Source organism: Dipodomys merriami, unplaced genomic scaffold (genome assembly GCF_024711535.1).
Source record: "Dipodomys merriami isolate MVZ:Mamm:240054 unplaced genomic scaffold, mDipMer1.0.p SCAF_22, whole genome shotgun sequence".
NCBI classification, from domain to species: Eukaryota; Metazoa; Chordata; class Mammalia; order Rodentia; family Heteromyidae; genus Dipodomys; species Dipodomys merriami.
This window is the reverse complement of record NW_027203604.1, coordinates 12,923,336-12,938,818: the sequence shown is the minus strand read 5'-3', so window position 1 is coordinate 12,938,818 and position 15,483 is coordinate 12,923,336. Positions and strand designations below refer to the sequence as shown.

At 46.7% G+C, this 15,483-nt stretch overlaps 1 protein-coding gene across 1 annotated transcript; it reads left to right on the top strand.

Moving 5' to 3' along the window:
• The first annotated feature begins 2,151 nt into the window (after positions 1-2,151).
• On the top strand, positions 2,152-15,483 carry S1pr3 (sphingosine-1-phosphate receptor 3). Its single transcript, XM_070033351.1, has 2 exons — positions 2,152-2,330; positions 11,606-15,483. The coding sequence occupies exon 2, from the start codon at positions 11,749-11,751 to the stop codon at positions 12,883-12,885; it is 1,137 nt and encodes a 378-aa protein (XP_069889452.1). The 5' UTR covers positions 2,152-2,330; positions 11,606-11,748; the 3' UTR covers positions 12,886-15,483.

Below are 15,483 nucleotides of genomic sequence, written 5' to 3'. Positions count from 1 at the left end.
CTCTACCCTGGGCAGGAAAATCCATGAGACTCTTATCCACAATTACCCATCAAAAAGTAGAGCTATGGTTCAAGTTGTAGAGTGCCAGCTTTGAGTGAAAACACAAAGAGACAGTACTCAGGCTCTGAGTTCAAGCCCCAGTACTGGCACATACACACAAAACCTTCAGCTAGTGCCCCAGCACGGACTGTTAAACACTAGGAAGCAGTTGATTAGCAGACTTGTTGTTGAGCCAACTGTGCATCATGGTAGGGTGAGACAGGCTGTGCGGTCAGATTGGCCATGAGATGAATGGCCATAAGAGCATGTTCTCACCTCTCCTTTCCTTGCAGTTGATGAGATAGGGGTCACACAAATAGAGGCCCAGAGGCCTCTGTTTGCAATTTGGCTACTTAGAGCTATGTGCAAAGCACTGAGAAAATTTGGAAGGCCATGCAAATAGGACAAGTGAAAAGACTGGGGAAGTCCCCCCCAGGTCAGGAGACCCATTTTGCCATTAAGTACCTGAGGTAGGCAAGAGCCCTCCCTGTGGCCTCCCCTGGGTAAAACTCATGTCCCTAAGGGCCTGAGTTTCTCACCACAGCCAGAAGTGCTGCTAGCTTTCACTCTACTGCCAACTTTCATAGTCCAGATGCATTCCAAATAAGCACAGGCTGATCCCTGTTGCATGGCAAGCTTGAATGGGGCTTTACTTCTGGAGACAAGGTAAAGCTGACTTGGTCACCAAGAACTCCATATGCTCCAGGGGCCTCCATCCTGCCTGCTCAAGGAATTTTATCTTGCTCTGGACAGCAGGCTTCTGGTTCCTCTATATTTTTTTTTTTTTACATCTTTTCCCTTCCTTTCCCTTTTTCTCCTTTTCCTCCTCCATTTTCCCTCCCTTTTTCTCTCTTGATCTCCATTCTTCCCAAAGCTTCTAGGATTGTTTCTGCTTTGCTTTTCTGACAATTGGATAGTGCTCTCCAGGGGATTCTTGTCTCTATAAAGACTTCCCTGAGCCGGGCACTACTGGCCCATGTCTGTAATCCTAGCTACTCAGGAGGCTGAGAACTGAGGATTACTTGGTTAGCTTTGGTTCAAAGTCAACCCTGGGCAGAAAAGTTCGTGAGACTCTTATCTCCAATAAACTACTCAGAAAAAGCCAGAAGTGGTGCAGTGGCGCAAGTGGTAGAGCCTTGAGCACAAAGAGGCTCAGGGACAGTACCCAGGGCCTGAGTTCAAGCCCCAGGACTGGCTATATATATGCAGAGGAGGCAAAGCCTGGCACACACAGGAGGGGTGGAGGTGGCCTGGTAGAAGTGGAGGTGAATGGGATGAAATCTTCTACACAATTCATAAATTTAAGAGTGGGAACAGCTTCAGGATCGGGGATCCCTGCACAGTGATGGTTGGAGCCGGGAGGAGGAAGCAGGACAGAAGGTGGACAAGGATGGCTAAGAAGGGACAAGGACAAGCAAAAATGCTGACCTAGACGCTCTGTCTGGTGGGAAATGGTCATGTTCAGGGCAGTGATGGCCTCTTGCTCACACTTGGCTTTTTCACTCAAAATGAGTGTTCTAATACTTTAGCCGCAGCTCCACTTTTGGCTTTTGGCTGATTTATTGGAGCTAACAGTCTCACAGACTTTCCTGCCCTGACTGGCTTCAAACGGTGATCCTCAGACCTGAGCCTCCTGAGTAGCTAGTATTATAGTCATGAGCCACCCAGGCCAGGCTAATGATAACTCTATTAACAGTAGTAATAGTAACGGTGGTGATATCAGCATTAATTATAATATTCAGCTCAGACCTTCGTTATCAGCTGGGTAGGCGTCCTCCCAAGCCCGGGGACCGGGTTTGGTTTTGGTATCATCCTGATGTGTCCAGGGTGACTCATAGAGTTCGTCCCTGACATACATCCAGGGGTCGATTCTCGGGGTGTGTGTGTGGTGGGGTACAAGTGGGGTCTGGCGGGGACTGCGGAGTGGGAGTGGGAGGGGCTGGTTCAAGCCTGCGCAGGTGACAGGGGCTGGGCGAGGCCCCGAGGCTGGGCGGGGAGGAGGGCGGACACGGGGCGGGGCGGGCGGACGCGGGGCCCCGCCCCGGCGGGCAGCTGGAAAAAGTTTGCGGCTGGGACTCGCCAGGGCAGAGGCTGAGTCGGCCGCATCCAGGGACGCGCGAACGAGCTGGGGCGAGGCGACAGGACGAACCCCAGAGGGGAGGGGACCCCAGACCCAGAGCGACCTCCTGAACTGAACCAAGAGTGCAATCAGAGCCGTGGAAGCAGCGCCCCGACCCCGCCGCGCGCGCGCGCCAGGATGCTGGCGTCCCAGACACCCTCTCCAGACAGACGTGAGTGGCGGGACGGGTCCTGGCCGGGGGGGTGGGGGTGGGTTATTGGGTGGGTGGGGGGTCCCCGCTTGGGCGCGCTGGGGAGGGGGGCACTACCGGGTCCACTCTGAGGACAAAATTCCCCCCGATTCTGGGCCCGACCGTGACCTGGGCGCACGTGAGCGCAGCGGCCACGGCCACACTGGAGCGCCCCGCATCCGCACCCCCTACCCACATCCCCACCCCTCCGTGTGACCCAGCCACCCCCCCCCCCCCCCCGAGGCAGAGGGCTGTAACTTCCTTGTCAACGACAACTGGAGCTTTTTGAAAAAGACACTTGTATCTGGAAGAACCCGGACAGCGTTAGGTAGCTGATCCATAGAGAGGTCGGGGCGGTCGGTCGTTTTCTTTGGATAGCCTAAAAAGCGAGGCGCCCTCCCTGGGGACTGGAAGAGTGGGACCTTTTTCTCCTGGACAAAGCATTCTTTGAAGTCCCATTAGCTGCCACATTCCAGTTTTCCTAACGTTTCTTCACCAAGACAATTAGAGCTGTCAGGATGGGAGCTGGAAGACCAAGTTCCCACAATATTAATGAGGTTCGCAGAGGAAAACTGGCCTGCCACATTCCTTACTGAGGTAAAGTGTAGGAAGGGGGATCAGGGCTTTTAACTCCACAGTTTCTCAATGCCCTGTCTCTGCCTGTCTCTCTGTCTGGCTTTGGATACTCCCAATGGCATATGTCCTTGTGGCATTTTTATATTTAGATGTAAGAGATGGATTTCTTGCATTGTGTGTGTGTGTGTGTGTGTGTGTGTGTGTGTGTGTGTGTGTGTGTATTTAGATGTAAGAGATGGATTTCTTGCATTGTGTGTGTGTGTGTGTGTGTGTGTGTGTGTGTGTGTGTGTGTGTTGGTACTAGGGCTCTAACTCAGGGCCTGGGCTCTGTCCTTGAGCTTTTGGGCTCAAGACTAATAGCACTTTACTACTTTAAGCTTTTTGGGGGTTCATTGGAGGGAAGAATCTTATGGACTTTCCTGCCTAGGATAGCTTTGAACCGTGATCCTTAGATCTCAGCCTCCTGACTAGCTAGGATTTACAGGCGTGAGCCACCAGTACCCAGCTTATCTTGCAGAACTTTTTAAAGGGAATATACTTTGTTTTGAACATTATAATTAGGAAGGGGTAGTCATTGAACAGAAGTTATTCATCTCTGTTTCGGATCTGAGGCCTCCAGAATTCTATCTCTTTCTAAAAACTGGACATAGCAAATCATGGGTGGTGGTAGATTGTGGCATGTATATAATTTAGCTTTGCCAACTTTTTTTTTCATAGATGAAAATCTTGAAGGTAAGGGTTAAGAAAACTGTATTTCCTGGAAAGCACAGGAAAAGATTGTGCTCTGTAGGCATATGATTGACGATGATTTTCTTGTGATGGTGGTAGTGGTAGTAGTACATTGTGTTTGAGGAGCCATGGGTAGGTCTAGATCTGTATAATTTCTTAATTGAGACAGAGAAATAATAATAGGAATAATAGGAAATAGTAACTGGAAAAATCCTTTTGTGGTCATGGAAGAACCACACATTGGGTTTTTTTTTCAACCACAAACCAGCAGCCATTCCATCGGGCCTAAGTGCCACTGCCATTCCCTGACTCCAGAGATCTAGCCTAAAGACCAGCCTCTCAGACCTTCCTCTTAAGGTACAGAAAGAATGATGCCATAGCCAGTTTTCATCTTGAAAGTGTCGTTTTTCTCTTTATATCTGTACGCTGGAAAAAAAAAAAAAAGGATTCTTCCGATTTTCTACCATATATGGATGGGAGAAATTCTCATTTCCGGTGAAAGAAGCTTTACTTATTGGTCTAATGACCTGATTGCTTACAATTCACAAACTAATTTTCCTCTTTCTAGAAATTATGACACTTGCACGGTATCAGTTCATCTTCCTCACTCCTACGCTTGATTGTATGTACTTTTTGTGACAAAAAAAAAATGGAGCATGTCATCATCTTGAAAAACATATGTTTGCTCCGTGGTAGAGCCCTTTTTCCTTGCCAAAGCCTGAAACCCACTCCTTTGAGCCGTCTATGTGTGTTGGCTGGGACCATAGGGCTATAGATTACCTCGCCTTTCTCTCTTTTCATAAATCCCTTCATAAATCCTTTCTTGATAGATTTTAGATTCCGTTGCTTCTTGTTTTCTGGTCAACTAACTTCTTTCAAGGGAATTTCCATAAGCTTTTGGAGGTAATAATATGATGTGTAAGCTTCCTTTATTAAGACATTTCAATCATTGCTTTTGTTGGCACTATGGGACATAATGCTTTCTCTCCCTTTCCCTTTCTCTTTCCCTCTCCCTTTCCCTTTCTCTTTCCCTCTCCTTTCCCCTTTCCCTTTCTTTCTCCCTGTGCCTTTTCCTCTCCCTTTCTTCATTTTCCTTAGTACTCCTTTTTGAGGGACCGGACAAGGACCAATTCAGTGAGGTTAAACATTCCATGGAGTGCTGCCCCAGTGGGTGACTTTTCCCCGTCCGCAAGCTGTGCAGGTGTCCAGGCACAGTGAGCTTCAGAGAGACCCTCACATGGTTTACCATGCTCTTGGCTTGGACATTTCCACTCCATTTCCTTGGCTCCAGAATTTTTTTTACATATTTCAATAAAGCCCCTGAAACAGCATCCTGACATTTTACTAGTACAGTAGCTAGAAGCAACTGTAATACACACTGCTGAAGCTCTTGAGACCTCTTAAAGGACAAATGGGAAGGTGACAGCCTTATCCAGGGCCGGTCTCTGATGGGATAGTCTAGAACCAGATGGGCATCCAGTCCAGCTAAGCTCTACCAATAGTGACCCATAAGGATATATGTTCCCTAGCAGCCTCATTCCCATGGTACACACCACTGTAGGGACCAGACATGACATGGAGGGACCACAGATGAACATCTTGGACAGAATACTTCTCATTCACCTGTCTTTAGCTCTCTCATGAAACCTATTTTCTCTTCCCCTCTATTTTGTTTTGCGGCAGTCTCTGAAGTAATTTAGTTCATTTCCCTCGGGATAAGCAGAAAAAGAAAGCTTGAATATGATGGAGGAGAGAGCAATGGAGGCAGCTAGAAAAAGACTGTGTCAAAGTCTGTTGCCTTCCATGGATAAGTCTGGAAACCCAAGAGACTGTTAATGGGGAAGAAACTTGGGGCCCTCCATACCGAGGGTTTCCTGAATGATGCCCAGCTCTGTAATGGCATCCTAGCTTTGTTTGCCAAAGACAAGGACCATGTGAAAAGCCACAGGGACGCAGGGAGCCCTCAAGCAGCCAGTTACCTTTACCTGGTTTGTCAGTGGTGATTATTATCCCTCTCCCCTCGGGGGCCCTTCACTGTTAGGCTCAGATCAAGTGTCAAGTGCATGGGCCTGTGTGTGCAAAGGCTGCATTTTGCCAATAGACTATCTCTGGAGGCAGAGTGAGGTCACCCAAGAAACCCAGAGCAGGGGAAAAGACTCATTAGCAAAGGAATTTTTCTGGAGTCTTGAAAGGGCCAGCTCATTATTTCCTAAGTTCTTTTGAAAGAGAGAGGGGGGGGAGGAAGAAAAGAAGGAGAGAAGGAAGGAAGGGAGGAGGGAAGCAGGAAGGAAGGAAGATCTGAGGATCAACAGTTCAAAGGTGCTGGGGCAAGAAGGTGCATGAGACTCATCTCTACTTAATAACCAAGAAGCTGGAAGTAACACTATGGCTCAAGTGGTAAAGCACTGTCCTTGACCAAAAAAGCTAAGGGACAACACCCAGGTCCTGAGTTCAAGTCCCAGTATAATCTCTCTCTCTCTCTCTCTACACACACACACACACACACACACACACACACACACACACACACACACACACACACACGAAGGAAAAATACTTGCTTTCTGAGTTGTGTTTTAATTCGTTTGGAAGGATGAAGGATGATTTCCCAGGGAAGACATGCATCTAAAAAATATATATAGTGTCCCAAATCTTACCAAGGGAAATTTGTGCATTCTTGAGGAGGGAAAAGGGCAGGAGGAGGGGAAAGGGGCTAGACATCGTAGAAATATTTTCTGCCCTCCTCCTTTCCTTCCTTTTATAGTTTGTTTACTTTTCAAAGTGCCCTGTGTGGAGAAAGTGAGTGACCAGTGTGGGGGGCACATCTGGAGTCCATCTGCCCCTCTCCCAGGCTCACCTTCCCCAGGGACGCTCCTTTTGGAGCCGTGGGGGAAGGGAGGCTTCCCTGACATTAACACGCTCTAACTGGGGGTTATCCAGCACAGAATCACCTCCTAGAAGGCATCCTTCTCCTTCTCAGCCAAAAGCTGTTGGTGTTACAATGTCTTGAGGTCGTCTGCATGATTTGAGCTTTATGAGGCCAAGGGAAACACTGAAGTTACAGGGATTCTAAGGGAAGGGAAGCTGAGATGTGGGCAGTGGCTTGGGGAAACACAGAATGACTAGTGATACAGATGTGGAATACTGAAGTCTTTGTCAGAGCTGGGGGTGCACAGTACTAAGGGGTCCGCCCGGGTCCTCAGGGTGATCTCTTGGTGCAGGACTTAGAAGTGAGTGCTGGGTACTAATGAACTTTCAGGCACGGATCTGCTAAGGAATTCCTGTTGGTTAGCACCAGTGGCTTAGCCCTGTAATCCTAGCTATCTCAGGAGGCTGAGATAATGAAGATCATGGTTCAAAGCTAGCCTGGGCAGGAAGCTCCCTGAGACTCTTATCTCCAATTAACCACCCAAAGTTGGAAATGGCTGTGGCTCAAGTGGTAGACTGCTGTCTTTGAGCGTAAAAGCTAAAGGAGAGAGTAGACCCTTGAGATGAAGCCCCAGTACAGGCACAAAAGAAGGAGGAAGCAGAAGAGGAGGAGGAAGCAGAAGAGGAGTAGGAGGAGGAGGAGGAGGAGGAGGAGGAGGAGGAGGAGGAGGAGGAGGAGGAGGAGGAGGAGGAGGAAGAAGAAGAGGAGGAGGAGGATGCTAATGAGAAGAAGTATCTGTATCTCCATGTGGGTTTCCATATTCCCATACCTTCTGGAATATGCCTCAGTGTCATATGCAAATATATATATAACTAGTCTACATATAGCTACAGTTCATGACATTGGACTTTCTTTTTAAATGTTCGTGTGGAAATTAAGCTGCATAAGGCTTACAGTGTCACTGCCACCTCTAGCTTTAGTCCTTTCTGATAAAGCAAAATGCAAGCCTGTCTACTATACCAGTCATGCCCTGTATGCATTCCCCCCCCAACCCCGCCCATGCATACACATCCTGAGTCTCTCCACATACACCTGTTTTTCAGGGTAGCCTAAATGATCACTGGTCAGTAATCTCTAGAAAGCCCAACACCTCTGTGTCATGGTTAAAGCTCACTTTAGACGCTCGTCTGCCACTCAGAAACCAAGGGCGGCTGGTACAAATGTGGGCATGTACTCATCAAGAGAATATCTCAATCAATCTTCACAGCATCACTTAGGTGATGGAAGACATTACCTGTGCCCATGATCTGCAGTGAACAGAAGATGGTATGTGCCCCCACAGGATAGGTGATCCCCTAGCCATGATTCACTTGAGCAAATGTGCCAGACACAGCTGTATCTAGTGGCCCCATTTTCTTCTAAGAACAAGCTAGACTTGCCTTGGGGTGGGGGTGAGACATGCATACTGTTGTCATACTCAGGGTTGGGAGTAATGACCAGGAGAGGTAAGAGGTACCCTGAGGGGTGGGGCCTATCCTCTTCCTGGTCTAAGTGCTGACTTGAAGTTGTTTCTGAGCCGTGGCAGGCTGGTCTCCAAGCATGCAGCATTCTTACAGAGCCTTCCTTCTACCTCATTCCTGCCAGGGTTCACTGGTGCCAGGGGATGAGGCGGAACTTTCTTCCAACAAACTCTCCAGAGAGAACTTTTCTATAACATGCTTTTGACCATGCATAAAGATGTGTAGACATAGCCACAATCGATTGCACCTTTTGATTCCTAGCTCAGCACTTAACTCTCAGCTTTGTAATTATTGATAATCCAGAGGAAAAAAATGTACTTTAGGATTCTGAGGAGAATCAGATATCTCCCAATTGCGAAGGCAGAGAATTATGCTTAGCAAAGAATGTGCTACAAAAGCATGTGCCTTGAATCATAAATATTTAATTAAAGAAATGATGCAAACATTCATGGAGATGTAAAGCATGCTTGTCCTCAGAATTCATAGTCTTGAGTTTCTGGCACGGATTCTATTCTTTTTGTTGTGGTCATTTTTTATTAGTTACTTGTTTGTATTGTTTGCTTGTTTTTCTTCTGTTCTCTTCAGCTCAATGTTTGTTCGTTTTGCTCATACAAAGGCTTCAATTCACAGGCTTGTACTCCCCCTTAGCTTTTTTTCCTCAAGATTACTTTTCTACCACTTGAGCCACAACTGCACTTCTGCCCTTTTGCTGGTTAATTGGAGATAAGATTCTCTCAGATTTGTCTGTTTGGTCTGGCTTCAAACCATGATCCTCAGATCTCAGCCTCCTGAGTTGCTAGGATTACAGGTGTGAGCCACCTGACTTTCTACTCAGCCTTATATTCAGGAGGAAAAGGAAAGATGTCAGCTTGCAGAGCCTGTGCTTATGAACTCTTTGCTCTTTCTCTTGAGCATCTCTTGAGCTGGCCATTTTAAAGAGATTTCCTTCCCTTCTACATCACTTTTGACCCAAATCCTAGGTGTTGCTGACTTTCAAAGTGGGCATGGGATTATCTTGAGGTAATGTGAAGCACAGGAGACAAGCTGACTTAGCACAGGAACATCTTAAATTGTAAACATGGCCCTGTTACCTAAAAGGCTGGGGCCTGTGGGGCTGCTGTTGAAATCCCACTCCAGCTGAGAGACAAGACTTCTGGCATTGGCATTGCAGTTACCTTCTGGACAAGCTTGTCCATCTCTGGGACAGAAGCCCCTGATAGCAGAACAGATAGCCCAAGGATATACTGACGCAAACTTGGGCACAGTGGTAGCATGGATGGCACCATCACAGCCTGGCAGGGAGGGTGCAGGATACAGGATAGTTCCTCTGGCAGTGGTGCAAACCTAGTAGGTCCACTAAGCAGTATGGCACAGCAGGCTCTAGCCCAGCTACGGTGGGGACCGGGTACTTCACCCACATTGTGCCAAGCCTATTCTCTGGGGACAGCCCTTTCCTGCTTTTGTCTCAGTGAGCTCATGAAATGCCCCTACTTTGGGATAGAAATGGAACAGGGAGGGCATGGACACAGTAATTCTGTGGTCAGCCTTCACAGATGAAGACGTAAGTGGACAAGGAACAGAAAGGGACACATGAATTGCTTGACTACCTACGTATTAATATATAAGGTGCTGGGCCTGATAACTCCAACTGCAGCGTGTTAGCAGGAGTATACCTTGACATACTCTAGGCAAAGCATATCACACGTTAATGGCTTTCCAGTCTATGCTCTGAAAACTTCAGCTGCACCCAAGGTTTCTCCCAGTATGCAGCATTCAAGCTGTCCTTGACTTCATTCCTCTGGATCTCACACAGCCTTCGTGGAGGGGCTGGGTAGAAGCAGTTCCTGCCAGTGAACAGACAGCAGCTCAGACAGCTCCCCGGGCCTACAGAACAGTGAATTCTGTCAAGCTCTGGGGAAGAAATCTCTACAAGGAAGCTATGGGTTGCCAGCTACCCTTGGCTCACACCTGTAATCCTAGCCGCTCAGGAGGCTGAGATCTGAGGACCAAAGTTCAAAGCCAGCCCAAACAGGAAAGTTTCCTGAATAGCTATGATTATAGGCATAAACACTGTTACTTGGGCTTCCATTGTATATTTAAATAGTCAAATGGTTTTAATGTAAAGTAAGTGAATCTTGAAAGATATCACATGTTCTCAGTCACATGCGATTAACCTAAAAAGGTGTTTCTGTGAGGATAATGGTCACTAAAAGCTGAGAGTCAGGATAGAAGGAGACTGGGTAATGGGTCCAAGGTACAGATGAATAAGCTTTAGATATACAGTAAGATGGCTTTACTTTACAATACACTATTATTTATTTTATAAAGAGGAACTCAGAACATCTCAACACAAACAAATGATCCATGTTAAGGAGATAGAAATACCAAATGATCCATGTTAAGGAGATAGAAATACCAATCATCTTTATTTGATCAATACACACTGTGTACATACACTGAATTATTCACTCTATCCCATATACATATATATACCTATTAAATGGATGCTAATCCATGGAAAGGAATGTTTGACTTGAGAGCTGGTAGGCAGCACCATTAATATCACAGGAGGACAATTAAGATGACCACTGGGGACAGACTGGATGTATCCAGGGCATGAAGAGAGGGAGAGTGTTCAAATTCAAAACCCACTGGGGGTCGGTGCTTGGCTTTGCGGCCTTTGCTATCTCAGGGCTCCTATGGTGCCGTATTTTCCTGCTCAAATTTGCAAGCCTCTGATTCCATTTTCTTTCTAGTGCAGAGGATTGAACCCAGGGCTTTCAGCATGCTAAGAACACACTGTATCACTGGAGCTACATCAGCCTAGGCCTCTGCATTTTAAATTCTTCCCAGAACTCATGTCATCACTTTTCCTTTCTTTCTTTATCTCAAAAAAGCCAGCTGCTACTGTTTGTGCCCATTTATATTCCTTCCCAGCAGCCACCAGCTCAGCGAAGTGGCTTCAGGGCCTCCATCCCCCAGGCTGCTCTTCCTGTCCTGACTGCATGGTCAGGCCTTAGGGCTCTCTGCCAGGTGGACCAAAGGCCCATCCAGACTTCCAGGGAGGCCGCCCAAGGCAATAATGGGTACTTCCCACGGTGTCACTCCAGCACTCATCAGGGAGGTCTCAGAAGTCCAGTGGGCATCATTTTGGCTCCATCTTGGGTTTTCTTGTTTGTTTTGATTTGTCCTGAGAAAAATTCTGTTTCCCTCTGGGTAACAGGGGATAATGGCTTACCAGCTCCCTTGTGGTAGATGAGGACTAACACACTAGCATTTCCTGGTTAGTGCTTGGAAGTTTCTAAGTGGGAAGCTTTATTTGGGACTGTGCACGTTGGATACATGATTAAATGATTCATACATGGAATTGCTCTGTCCTGAAACTCCAGACCCCTCATCATTTTCCCTGGCCTTTATCACCACTGAGAAGGTTGGCCTGCTTGTTTAAACCCCTCTCTGCAGCCCTGACCCTACCAGCTCTCTGAATGTTTCAGAGTTTGTCACCCAGTTTCTTAAGGTGGGTCACTTCATCCATGGCTCTTGCTCCTTTCATCTTGTTCTAGGAGGCTGTTTTCAACATCCCTGCTGGAGTGTGGCCTGCACACGTTCCTGAAGCCGCACTGCAATCCTGGTGGTCCTCTGAAATGAATGTTCCCTGGGCGCCCTCTTGTGGGTTGTGGAGGTAACCATCTGTCATCGCCAAGCCATGACAACCATGCTTCCGCCACACCCACGGCCCGCCTTGGGAAATGAGACTCTGTTGGCACATTACAACTATGTGGGGAAGCTGGAGGGTAGACTGCGGGACCCCCCTGAAGACAGCACACTCACCACCATACTCTTCTTGGTTGTCTGCAGCTTTATTGTCTTGGAGAATCTGATGGTTTTGATCGCCATCTGGAAAAACAATAAATTTCACAATCGCATGTACTTTTTCATTGGTAACCTGGCTCTCTGTGACCTGCTGGCTGGCATAGCTTACAAGGTCAACATTCTGATGTCGGGCAAGAAGACATTTAGCCTGTCTCTGACGGTCTGGTTCCTCAGAGAGGGCAGTATGTTTGTGGCCCTTGGGGCTTCCACCTGCAGCTTACTGGCCATCGCCATTGAGCGGCATTTAACCATGATCAAGATGCGGCCCTACGATGCCAACAAGAAACACCGAGTCTTCCTCCTGATTGGGATGTGCTGGCTCATTGCCTTCTCCCTGGGTGCCTTGCCAATTCTGGGCTGGAACTGTCTGCAGAACTTTTCTGACTGCTCAACCATCTTGCCCCTCTATTCCAAGAAGTACATCGCCTTCTGTATCAGCATCTTCATAGCCATCCTGGTGACCATCGTCTTCTTGTATGCCCGCATCTATTTCCTGGTCAAGTCTAGCAGCCGCAAGGTGACCAATCACAGCAACTCAGAGCGCTCCATGGCCCTACTGCGAACTGTGGTGATCGTGGTGAGTGTGTTCATCGCCTGCTGGTCCCCCCTCTTCATCCTCTTCCTCATTGATGTGGCGTGCAGGGTAAAGGAGTGCCCCATCCTATTCAAGGATCAGTGGTTCATCATGCTGGCTGTCCTCAACTCTGCCATGAACCCTATCATCTACACATTGGCAAGCAAGGAGATGAGGCGTGCCTTCTTCCGGCTCATCTGCAGCTGCCTGGTCAGGAGCAAGGGGGCCCGGGCCTCGCCCATGCAACCCGCTCTTGACCCAAGCAGAAGCAAATCAAGCACTAGCAACAACAGCAATCATTCACCGAAGATCAAGGAAGAACTACCCCACACAGCCACCTCTTTCTGCATCACTGACAGAAACCAAACACTTCAGAATGGGATCCTCTGCAAATGAGTGTCTCCATGGGACCAGCTGTGCAGCCATGCTCTTATTTATTGCATGTGTCTCTTCCATGTGGGCCCTTAAAAAGCTTGACTTGGGAAAGCTGTTGCCCAAGAGCCTGCCCAGTGTGGAAATCTCCCAAGAAGGGGGCCCCAAGAACTACCAACCCATTTCAATGTAGATGATGTGCCCTGGCTGCTTCAGGCCCCAGAATCTTCCGCATGTACTAAGCTGCTGACACCATCCATTGCCTTCCATGGAGTCCTGGACACCACCTGCTCTTGGTCCCCAGGGAGGGAAGATCATACTGCACAGTGCACAGGGTGTTCATTCCTCTGTAGGCCTCTGGATGATATTCTGATAACTTCACACTACATTTATTATGCATAAAGAATAGGTGCTCATATATTTGTCCATTTTGGTTGCATCTGAGTTGTGTTCCGGGCCTTTGCAGATAGAGCCCACAGAAAGTCTCAGTACTGGACACAGCTATACAAGTGATTCTACAGACATGCTCTGACTGCAGCCCCGGGGTCAAGGACAGGGTGTGATTAGGCGGACACACCACTGCACATCTCCACAGGCTGATATAAAGTCTTGGAATAAGCACGTTTTTAAAGGCACAGAGTCCATAGAAAGGCTTTTCTGAGTCCAGCCCAGATGTATGAGTCTAACCAAACTCAATCTGGATTCCTTCCTTTGTGTATCCCCTGCATGTGATTGTTTTGGGGCTGTCTGCAAAACACAGAAAAGCCAGCCAGGATCTTTCAGGACTCTGGGAGACCACCAAAGAAAAAAGAACTATGAGGGAGGGGAGAGGTAGAGATACCTTCCCTGTTTCATCATTCCAGTCTGCTTACTGTAATGAAGAGCTTCCAAAGGAGAGGTTTACAAGATACCACTATGGTTCTAGATCATGTTTGATTCTGTATCACAAAAGCACAGTCTCCATGCTGTGAGGAGCTTGGCCAAGGAACTGAGGCCATCAGCAGTTTCCCAGCTTTCTACAAAAGCAAGCCTTGACCGTGACTGCCCATAAGAATTGCAGATTGTCAGGAAATGTAACCTGGCCATTTCTGCCTTCTTCCTAGAGCTGACCTGTTGTAAGTCTTACATGATATACTGTAAGTTTATTTTTCAGTTGATCCTGTATTGCTCTGATGACCTTATAAAGAGAAAGCAAAACAACCTCTTGTATGAGCTCCTTGCCCAGCAGTGTGAATGCAATACATGGATGAGAAGTAAACACAAACATAGATCTAGTGCATACTCGCCAACACAGACAAAAACAACCTTCACTAGGATTCTCATTTGGGTGAGCCTCATAGCAAAGCCCCTTGAAGTTTTAGAAACTCTGTGAGAATTTTGTCTTATTAAAAGGATTTAATAAGACAGAACAGTCATGACACATGAATGACTTCTAGAAGAAATTCATGCCTAGATGTTGCCTGATGTAAGTTACTCTTATTTAGGAACTTTCCATTGAGTCTTGACTAACTTCCACGTATTTACCAAAGACTTATATAATTTTTGTTTGTGATGAGAATTTACTAGTCAAGAGATACTCTGGGGGAGTATATTTTGTTGCCTTGTAGCCTGAGAAAAGCCTAGGGCAGTTCTATGGAAGCATTCAGATGAGAAAAAGAAAACGTGAAAAGAAAGCATTCAGAAGTCAAGACACATTTTCCCATGAGAAATGAAATTAGAACTTTATCTGGCATGTTTCTGAGTTGCATTGGAGGCCTTGGATCGCTGTTATTAATATTAATTAGTACCACTTTGCCTATAATCCAGATTTCTCCATATGTACCAATGTCATTCATTAGTCCTTAAGGAGCCACACCCATCATTCTCACCAGGGAGTGCCATGTTTGTGGCATGACATAAGATCCTTGGCAATATCACAAAACTTTCAAGCAATTGAAATTTCAAATACACTAAAATTTTTATTTGCTTATATGATATATGCAAAACCCAATCACATTTGCTACCCATATGCACTTTTCTAACTAGCTAGGCAGTTAAGAGATACTTTAGAAGTTAACCATGCCAAAGCCCTTATCCTGAAGGTTGGAAACGGGAGCTCTTAAATGCCTCAGAAAACCTACACATTAGATCTCATTGCAAGTAGCAATGTTTGTTTTCTAGTATGTGTTTGTTAAATAAAACCAAAAAGTTTTTCTATGAACCCATTCTTAGGAGTCTGTGTATGGTGGCTTGCTTTATGGTTTTCACCAGGATGACCCCTCAAAGTGTATGGTATGGTGGGCTTACTTTTCACCTCTTACCTGTGCTGATTAGCATTTTGGGAATAGACCATATTTAGAAGCCTAAACCAGCATCTACTTTTACCTTTCCCCACTATGGTAGATGGTGGTGTTTTTCTTTCAAATATTTTTATTATCTTTAAGTAGTTGTACAAAGGAGTTGCCATTCACCAGTTTACAAATACAGTGCATCTTGATCAATGTCACACCTTTCTATGTTCTCACCCACCATTCCCAACCCACCCCTTCCCTTACTTACCTTTGTTTTAGGTTATGTATTTAACTTTTTTGCCTTTTAACAAAGCAGTGCATCTTGATCTGTGTCATCACTTCAACATCATCA

Excerpts from the sequence above, each read along its gene's own strand:
- S1pr3 (XM_070033351.1), top strand. The coding sequence starts at position 11,749 with ATGACAACCATGCTTCCGCCACACCCACGGCCCGCCTTGGGAAATGAG.